A 10,635-nucleotide genomic window follows, 5' to 3' on the forward strand; every position below is an offset into this window, starting at 1 on the left:
ACTAATAAACACCCTATCAGAATTAACAAATCGGTCGATTTCCATGATTTTGACTAATAAACACCCTATCAGAATTAACAAATCGGTCGATTTCCATGATTTTGACTAATAAACACCCTATCAGAATTAGCAAATCGGTCGATTTCCATGATTTTGACTAATAAACACCCTATCAGAATTAACAAATCGGTCAATTTCCATGATTTTGACTAGCTAATTACCTTTCCGAATTGAGTAATTTGACAGTTTTTCAGTAAAAAATAAATTTCTTATAATTCTGAGCGACAGTAAAATAACTATCCATGCTGACTGTCAGGAGAATTATTTTTTTTGAATGAGATTTTTAGGATAAAAGTCTTAAGACAAAATCCTTAGGGTTTCACAAAGAAAATTAATATGTAATGTTTCATGCCTTAAATCCAGAAGGTGGCCTGACTGGTCTGTTAGCTTGAAATTTATTCTTGATAACCGCGGATTATGACACTGCAAATAAACCTGATTGATTGGCTCTTGCACAATCAGATATCCAGGTGGTTCTTTCGGGGTGAATGAATAAAGAAAAAATCGTTGGTGGGCTTGATTTGATACTGTTGTGTCCGTGCTGTAGATGCCATCAATGACATCACACACAAGATTGACCGCGACCACAGGGGTTATATTTACGATTTTCGGGGACACATGTCAGGCTGTCCCTTCAGGGTCGGGAAGATATTCATTAATGACATCATTGACTGTCTTTTTGAGTTCGTTGGGGAGGATATATCCCGGAAATTTAAATGTTGGAATATCATCTAGGTGTATTTTATAACTATTTGCAGACCCTACTCTGACAGAACCATCTTTGACATTTAATACACTTTGAATAAGTCGTAGGTTAAACAATTCCATGTCGTGCAATTTGATTTAATATTTCTATGCATTTGATAACTGAGGTTTTTAACAATAAATCAAAAATATGTTCTTGAAAACTCTGTTGTAATTAATTTAACATGTCCTTATATCCTTTATTAAGGGTATCGAAATATCCCAAAACATCAGCTTGATCCAATAAGTCCAAACCCCATTGTTTTCAAAACACCAAAACCCATTACAGTATTCACTTGGATTTGTTAGATCTCGCACACGAGAAAGGATTATGGTAAAGACATCATCGTCGTATGATTTATTGTCCGACTTTTTCGGTTCTGGTGGTATTGTTGGTGTCGGTGGTGGTATTTCAGGCCATCCTAACACTGTTCTGACCAAACTTAGATATATATCCACAGCGTAGTCGGGGGTGTTTATTTCGATTGCAGAAGACAGGGTTGGTTCATGAACGGTTATTTTTTATCTTGGATTCTTTTCCTGTGATATTTTGTATTCGACATTGTAATTCCTCATCGATTTCTTCGATTTGATAAGACCCGGCTGGTATCCCAGTGACATTCCAGTCGGGTGTACCATCTGGTCGGTTTTTATTTGCAAACACAAACGAATTATTTGCTGGCAATCCACCGAACGATTTTGATCTGATATTGGGCCAACTGTGACATACTCGTAATTGTACTAGTACGATTTCTTTCACGGGAATTGCAGTTGGAAAACTAATACTAAATTCTGGTCTAGTCGAGCTTACTGTTACTATCGACGTTTTTTTGGGGCTTGTATATCTTAACCATTAATGCGAATTCAGAATCTGATATTGTTTCGTCGTTGAGGCTTGATCATATCAACGACGACAATTTTGAGTTTTCCGCTCTTGCTGTGTTTAGTTGTATGACATAATCGTGTAATTTTGTGCTCGTGCATGAGGATATTTTTTTCGCGATTATATTAAAAACACCTGCAATTGCCGCTGATGAAGAGTCGCATATTGTTACTGCGATTGCAGTTGCTACTGGTGTTAGCGCTGATAATACTACTCCGGTGGATGCAACTAACGTGGTATACTGAGTATACTAACGCATCAAGGATGACTGCTCGTCGTTTATATTTTTTTACTTTTAGGTTGTATTTGTCGATGAGGGTTTTTAACTCTGCCATTTGCATACTTGATCACATCTATATTGTTGCGCATCTAATGTTGTCGTTGATGCTGTCATTGACTTCGTCGTCGTTGACTTGGTCAGGGGGGCCATATATTATTTTACGCAGTAACCAATTGATGTGTTTCAGCTACAAATTCCAAACACCACCAGTAAGATGTTGCAGTTAATTTCTTATCGGCTGCTTCCAGTATAAACTCCTCTTCGGTTCCTTTATGTAATATGATAGTAACAACCCCGGAAAACCTGTCAGTGGAATGTTGCCAGGAATATGTTGTGAAAATCTCAAAGTTTGCAGCACTGAACACAGAAAACCTATACACTCCAGTGGCTGTTCCAGTGTATTTGATAGTATTATTTTGTTTAGACCATGCTGCAAATCCAGATGCTACCGTGTATACTATGTTGGTAATATGCCAGGAGTAACTCCAGGTGGGATTATAATCAAACTGGTTTTATTAACGATATCAGGATTCCCACTTACGATATCTTGTTGTGTTTGTTTGATGGTGTGAATGTTGGTTTTGATATCTTGCTGTGTTTGTTTGATCGTGTCAATGTTGGTTTTGATATCAGAAAGATTTATGTCAACGGTGTGCGGAGCGCCAAAGAATTCTTCTCTGGTTTCATTAATTTTTTGAAAGTTTCTACGAAGTCTTGAAAACACGTTTACGTGAACGTCGTATTCGGCCTGCAACGTGGATAATTTATTATCTACGGTGTCAACATATTGTTTGTTTGAAGCATCTTCCGAAAATGTTGGATCTCTTAACACTGTTAACTTGTTTCCGTTCATGCTGAGTTCACCTGTCATTATGTCACCGGTATTTTTTAAGCGATTAGCAACGCTTTTTGCAATTTCATTCCTGATAGTTGCAAGTTATTTTTGCAATTTCATCTCTGAGATTTGCAATCGATATACTTGAATCCCTGATTTTTCCGTTGTCAGTAAACACAGGAATGTTATCCGGGACAGCTCCAAGAACCCTGCAAACTATGTCATTCCATTTGATATCACTGGTTTTTAATTTTCCGTATTGGTCCTGAAAAATAACAACCTCATCTGGGTCTATCCCGGATAACGATAAAAGATTGTTGATTTCATCTTTGGTCGCATATTTTGATAAATCTACATCACCGCTTTTTTAACCTTTGCTTCAATGAGAGATCTTCCGTAAATATCTACCATATCTACCATTATTCTTTAAGGAATGTTTGAAATGTTAAATCAGCCCTCGGTATACTCATGCACGACTTTGTGAGGCTGTTTGGTTGATTTTGATAACGCGTCAAGCACATTAATTACTTCATGGCCACATATTGGTGGATCGGTTTGTGTTTGTGTTGGTAGCGTTGAATACCAGACTGGAATAAGAGCTAGAGTGCTTCATGTCTACTTGAGGAATTCAACTGGCGGTGCTAACCCATACGAATCGAAATAGCTAATTCCACGTGGATTGATCGCGTAAGCAGCCCAGTGAGTTCCTGGACCATCACTGTTATCGAGATTAATGATTCCAGTTTCTGGATTATTCGGTTGTTGCGGTAACTGACCTCGCATAAAAACACCTCTGAATTTTTTTATTTTAAGTTGTTTAGTGGCATCAAGCAAATCAAAATTTGACATCGGTGCGTGAAACACTCTGTGTTTTGTCAAAACCGTTTAAGGGTGCCATGAGGGTGGAGTTCCTGGAAGTCTTAGGCCTAGTCCGTATTGTTCCACTTGTAATTTTAGACGACCCGGCTGAGGCATATTAGACTTTTTTGGACGTCTTGTTGGTTTTTGTGTCCGTGATGATCATTTTTTAAGTTCTCCTTGTATAAAATTCCCTTTCCAGTTGCTTTCTTTAATGCCATTTCAGCAGCTGTTCCAACAGCTCCTAACGCGGTTGCTTTTGTGACAGCTGGGGCAGCAACAGCTATTAGCACTGGTGTTGCTGTGAGGAGCTGAAATATACCACCGGTTTTAATCATATCATTGATGGCTTTTGGAGCAAAATCAAGTTGAGTTCCAGTTTTTGCTTGCTTTGCTTTATTAAAATGTTTCAGTTGGGTTTTAGTCAGCAATAACTTGCTTGGGCCACCATTAGCAATTTGATTATTTTTTAGTGTTATCATTGTCCCACATGCCTTTGCATTTTTCGATTGTAAATTTTTCGCCTGACTAACATTAACATGACTGTACGACATTGTTATAATTAACACGATTGATCTAATTGTCTACACAGTTTTAACAATGTTACATGTTTTCCACTGGGGCATCAACGACTCTCATTCGCCCACCAACACCTTGAAGTATCATTGATTTGTCACTGAGTATAACAGCAATTGCTCTGTAATTATCAGCTGAATTTATGATAGCTCTGAAGTGTATATCAACGACAGATTGCCTAACTAAATCAAGATGTTCCAACGAAAAATAATAAATCGGGTACAGCGTTGTAAAATCTAGTTGTGATATTTGTAAACCAGTGTCTGTGTTTTGATCACGTCCCATAAATGTCATCAAGCAATGATATGCATTTGCTGCTTGATATTTTCAAAATTTAACATTATATCCTCGGATGGTTCTTGATGCTCGTTTATTCTTAAGGATACTTCAGTGACACCAAGCTGGTCAAATACCATTGGATTTCATTCTTGATTGTTTAATCGGTCAACCAGTTGAAAAGCAACAAAGATATGTCTAGGTGCAGAAACACCTTGCTGTGATGATATATGCCAAGTGAATAGACCGTTGACAGGATTTTGATCAATGTCGGTGTTGTTGTTAACCACGATTATATTGATTTACCACCTTGGTCCATAAAAGAAAGTAGACGCTGTTCCTCAGTGATTGATGGTGACATTACCGGCATCCATAGCGCGAGCTTATATAGTATTACCTTAACATCAGCAGAGCCGGCTTCTCGCCAGATAGAATCATTATCCTCTTTTTGATGATGAAAAAATGTGTGTTTGGCTCCAAAAATAACTATTTTGATATTTCTGTAAAATCCAAAGATATGGGATAGTGGAATTGCGCACGAAAATCTTCTACGAACATCTTTTAACATTAATTTACATGTAGCAAAACCTAAATTTTAATTTGGATTTATTCCTATTACTGCAGGTGTCTGCGCGTCACCAGCTGCGTTTCTCACATTACCCATGGTCACAGAAATGTGATCAGGATGGTTAGAATTATCCTTAGCAAACATCATAGTTGGGACAGCTGATTTAATATAATCATCTGAATACCTTGCTTGGCCTGTAATCGTTGTAGCAACGCCAACATTTTCATGAATTGTCTCGATTTCCCTTCCATCAATCATATATGTGGCATATTTGAATAACGCCATGATCCCATTATTAAGAAATCCAACTTTAACATACTTTCCGTATTCAGTATTAGCGATGACGTTTGTTACAAGTTCACCTGTGACTTCAATAAATGATTCAGCGGGCAAGAAATACCTACTTGTATCCTGAACTCGTAATTCAATTCGTCCACGTTGATTTGGCGATATTGATTCATAAGAATAATACTGATAATCACACATGGATTCGTCCTTGAGTACTGGTGCATCATGTCAAACGCTGGGTCAGATAAACATTTAAACATTTTATTATAATTTGTTATCTTCTAAAACGAAGACCGCCTCCTGAAATAAAACTTGTATTTATTTGTTCAGCCACTTGATTTATCAGCGCTGCTAGTTTTTGATTTGCAGCCTGATTTATAATTTTACTGACATCTGCAGGCATCACTTCGGTGCTTGGTAATTTGACCGGTTGTGGTTGGACCGCTTTTGACCTGCGTATTAATCGTGCTAGTCTAACCTTAATTGCCCAAAACACTTTACTGGCAACATTACCAATAGCGCCAGGAGCTTTATCACGAACAACATAGCTTTCATTGATAATTGTTTTGCCATTGGTATTGCTTTGGAGGCTATCCTTCTGAATAAACCCTGAACAGCATCACCAAGTCCATCTCCGTAAGTTGCTTTATAGTTTGGTAATCGCGAGTTTACCAAGTAGACTATTACGGACCCACAATGAGAATTGTGTATGATCATTTTATTTAATTATTTATTAAACAACTAGTCACTGTGGTAATCATCAACGAGCTCATTAATAAACTATCGGTAGATATCGATATCCATGATACCACCTTGAAATAATTATCTGCAAATATCAGCTGCTTCATTAATTATTTCTGGTGAGTTATTCCCAGCTCGTTTTCCTCCTATGAGAACTTCTAGCCGTTGCGAATCATTGAAGATACTGTTAGGACAGGGAATAAGACCACTTCCTAAACCACTGCCAGTAGCGCCGGTGTCAGGCTCATCTTCTTCTTCTGGATAATACAACCCTTTCTTCGCTTGTTGCTGGGGGTGAGGTTGTGGTTATTGTTTTTTTCTGTTGCTGGGGAGAAGGTTGTGGTTGTTGTTGTCGTGCAAAATAATCATCTATTACGTTAGAAAATTTAATAAATCTATCATCATTGCTTCTAGCCTGATCAGCATCATAGTGTATACGAAATATCCACTTGTACCAGGCTTCACAACCTATAGCATCATTGGCATACTCCTGTTTTAAAACTGTATCTCGTCGATCAAAACTTCGCACGGCAAACTCAGCTAAACCATCTATGGTTGAAACTTTTTTATGGATTTAATAGCCAGTTCGGTAAATTTATCGTTTAAATCAACCCTACCCCTGGCTTATTCTGTTTCTGTTTCTGGTGTGCAGTCTTTTATAACACTGACTTCAGTACAAACTTTGCCGACCCCTTCAAGTATTTCTTCACCGGGTCGAGGTCGAGCTGCAACTATATCAGTTGGAAGATCTCGTAAAATCATTTTTGTTTGTTTAGTTCTCCTCGCAATTTTTTCAGCTTGCTCAGTGGTCTGTTTTAATATTGGAAGAATACCCTTTCTTCTCTCCTCTTCCTCCTTAATATCATCCTTAGGATCTCCCAGTAAAGCTCTTTTAGTGACCACCGCAGCTTTTTCAGTGGCTGTTGTAACGGGTTTAAAAAATTGTTCTGTGCCTGTAGCATATTCAACTTGTGCTTCTTGCCGCGTTTGTAATATTTGTCTTACATAATCTCTCACAGGAAGAAATTTCTTGATTGCTTCTAGTCGCTCTCAAGCTAGTCTAACGGAATGTGCTTCTCCAATGTCGGCCATTATCAATAACATAAATTTTTAATTCATAGCAGCAGGGAGGGCGACGACAATGAATTGGTTCATTTGGTAAATCGAAGCGCCTTTGATGGGTTTTTCAACCAGAAACCATATTTGGACTAACTCAGGAGGACCTCCCAAAGAGGTTTATCTCCAAGGGTTCCTCTTGAAACGTAGTCGACCCTTTTTCTTTGGAGATCTTATTTCGACATTTGGAACCTTATAAATTTTGTATGGTTCGCCCTCCCTGCTGCTCTAATATTAACTTTACCTCATTCAGTTTAGGGAGGATGTGTTGAATATTTAGGTTGATTACTTGCATACCCCTTTTGAGGAGGCCAAAAACATGACAATTTTAATCTGAGGATTGATTTTCATGCAAGGTAGTATTCAATGTATTGTTTTTAACTTGACAGATTTCTTTTCATCGCCTTGATTATTTACATAAACACATGAAGAAGATAACACACAAGATCAATCTGGTGTACCATGATGACATGTAGTGGATAGATGAGAATGTTCAATATAAGACTGATTTACATACATACAAGAAGATATTGATATATTAGACACTTTGAGGAGCCTCAGAGGGAGAAGTAACTTGAACAGTATCGCATAGTTGTTTACATGTTAAAAAGTTGCACTTAGTACACAAATCAGATAGTGCCTGAAACCTGTTTATAGAATTATAATTATTACATTGAAAAGTATACACATATTTGAATGTATTTTGTTGCTCGATATGTGTTTCATAGGCCTGTACATGATTGCCTTCTACCGATTTGTATGTGCACAACTTTTGCTTATGTCCTAGTTCATTACAAACATGGCAACAAATCTGTTTTCCATGCAGACACTGCTGTTACACGACCGTGCTCTTCACAGTAAAAGCAGTTTTGACTCATGCCTAACCCCTTTTATAAGTCTTATGTAGCGGTCTATATTCCTAAGGAGAAAGGCAGTTGGACAAGTGGATTCGGTCTCGCTGGTATAATTGTTGGTTCACTTGATTGTCTTTGAAGAAGGTCCTGTATTGCAAAACGATTCCTTACACTTACCAGAACAATGAAACACGGATTTCTTTGGTCAGGGACTTAGCAATTATGGAAAAATTTGAATAAAATGTTCGATAATATCCAACCATACCCCACAATCGCATAATTTGCTTTTTACATGCATACACCATTCTGCCTCCCTGCAGATACATCCATATTGGTATGTATATTGAATTTAATTGTTTAAAATTTTTAATTGGTAGTACATGTTATTGTAATGTAACATTGTAAACTGGACTTGACCTTGTCCAAAATTGAATTCATTTCTTCTTGACATGATTGACTCTTTTTAAATTTCATTTTATGTAAACAGTTAATACATAGCTTCATTATTCTCTATGTTTATGAGCTTAATATCAGAATTATTATAAACATAAGAAGTAAATATGTTTATTTGGGGCAGGGTTTTGGAGATTCCTAGGTGAATTTTACAGGTTATGATTTTGATTTTGTAAACATCAGGATCATTCTATAAGATTATTTTCCATCAGGTAATTTTTTTTTTAGAAAATGCTAATTGTGACCTGCGGTCAAGTAGAGAACTGTATAATTTTGTTTTTGTGAGGACTTGGTCATTTGTGCTTTAACGTCTAGCAATTTCAAGTTGTATTATATGTTGTGACCAGTATTTGTATTTATTTCAGGCTGGAATCTTTTTTGTTCAAATTTATAATTTAATTCAAGTGATTATTTTCTCTGGAATTACAAAAGTACTCTGATAAAAATTCTTGGATAAAGACGTTCACTGGAATTTTTACTGAATTCAAACCTGGAATTATATTACTGTGATTGAACAAAAGACTGTTGACACATTAGCACTCCATAAGCTATAACATATGTCATCGACTTCAGTTTTGGAATTTTTTCTGGACTTTAACTGAATTGTATTTAGGACTTTAAATTACTAGGATCTGTATCTGTAATTCTTGGACTATTTAGGGATTTAATTCACAATACTCTAAGTTGTTTTTTTTTCTCTTTTTCACTTTATATTCTTCGGAAATAAATATATTTGTTAAATTTTACAAAGCTTGTTGACTTTCACTCTTTTATGTTTCTTATTTTAATAGCATAGACTTTTAACAATATAGAGAGCATGCATTCCATTCTAGTAGTAACTGATTAATTCATTTGATTTGACATCAGTCTCTGTATCAAGGGAGATGACCGTATCTAAGTGCCACCTAGAAGGGCAGATAACTTAGCTTTTTAGCTAAACCATTTGAACCAGGGAGGGCTGGTTTTGAAATTTAGTAGTAGTTCTCCTAAGGTAAGTGTGATTGAAGAAACATATTTTACTAGAAAAATTTGGTTTTCTTTCAATTTATCGGCACAAAATGCCCCACTATATTCAAAATTGAAATGTAGAAATCTCATGCAAAGCAATAATTACTGTATACCAATATTTTAGGTAAGTCAGCATGACCTAATTTATTCTTGACCTTTCAGGTAACACAGAAAACGTTTTGTACAATTGTATCCTTTTCCATACAGTTGTATACATATCACAAGTCTGTTTTAATCATCAAGCTGTGCTATCCTCAAACAGCACTTATGTTGCACTTGTCATAGCTAGGCTGGTACCTAAAGAAAGATGAAACGGGGTAGCAAAGAAGACCATAATTTGGCTAGAAAGGAAACATGGAAAGCTTGTATGTGTGTCTGTAGATAATAGTTTACAATGGGATGACCATACTGATAATCTTTGTAAAATACTGTCATCCAAAATTGCCCTACTCAACAGAATCAAGAAATATTTACCTACAGAAACTCACAATTTATACTAAAATTCATATATTTTTTTTTTCAACAATGGACTGTTCATCTGTATGGGGAAACTGAGCTAGATAGGATTTATAAACTTCAGAAACTGGCACAGCATATTATTTTAGATGCAGCTATTGATCATCCATCATAAGCAATGTTTACAGAACAAAATGGTTCACACTATATGAAAGAGTAGATTTTCACAAGGCAGTTCTTGTATATAAATGTCTACATGGAACTACACAAGAGTATCGTCAGTATGTTCAAAAATGAAAAGTAATTACTGTTATCTTTCATATAATGCACATTATTATATTCTTTTTAAGAGGGCCTCAAAGAAGAATAGTCTTTGCCTGAATGAGTTACCCTCTGTAAATACATTATTATCATCATTTTTATTAGTATTAGTATTAGTATTATTATTATTATTATTATTAATCCATTCATCCATACATGCATACATGTTATTACATTTCAGATTGAGAAATACACTAAAGATCAATTCATTGATCTGTTAATTTATGTACTAATTTATATATTCATTAAATGATTTGCTTTTCAGAACTGTTTTCTCCTGTTGTAAGAGATTTTCCAGTTGGAGGTGTTGTAGGAGGT

The 10,635-nt window shown here is 36.1% G+C and overlaps 1 protein-coding gene across 1 annotated transcript in view; it reads left to right on the plus strand.

Annotated features, from left to right (window-relative positions):
- Positions 1-10,635, plus strand: part of LOC149773287 (uncharacterized) — a 178,426-nt gene that overhangs the window by 167,721 nt on the left and 70 nt on the right. Inside the window, exon 8 of the mRNA XM_089946468.1 lies at positions 10,583-10,633. Within this exon, the coding sequence (XP_089802594.1) occupies positions 10,583-10,633 (51 nt within the window). The remainder of the gene's footprint in view (positions 1-10,582; positions 10,634-10,635) is intronic.

Source organism: Sinohyriopsis cumingii, unplaced genomic scaffold (genome assembly GCF_028554795.1).
Source record: "Sinohyriopsis cumingii isolate HCF-2022 unplaced genomic scaffold, ASM2855479v2 utg000695l, whole genome shotgun sequence".
In the NCBI taxonomy this organism is placed as follows: Eukaryota; Metazoa; Mollusca; class Bivalvia; order Unionida; family Unionidae; genus Sinohyriopsis; species Sinohyriopsis cumingii.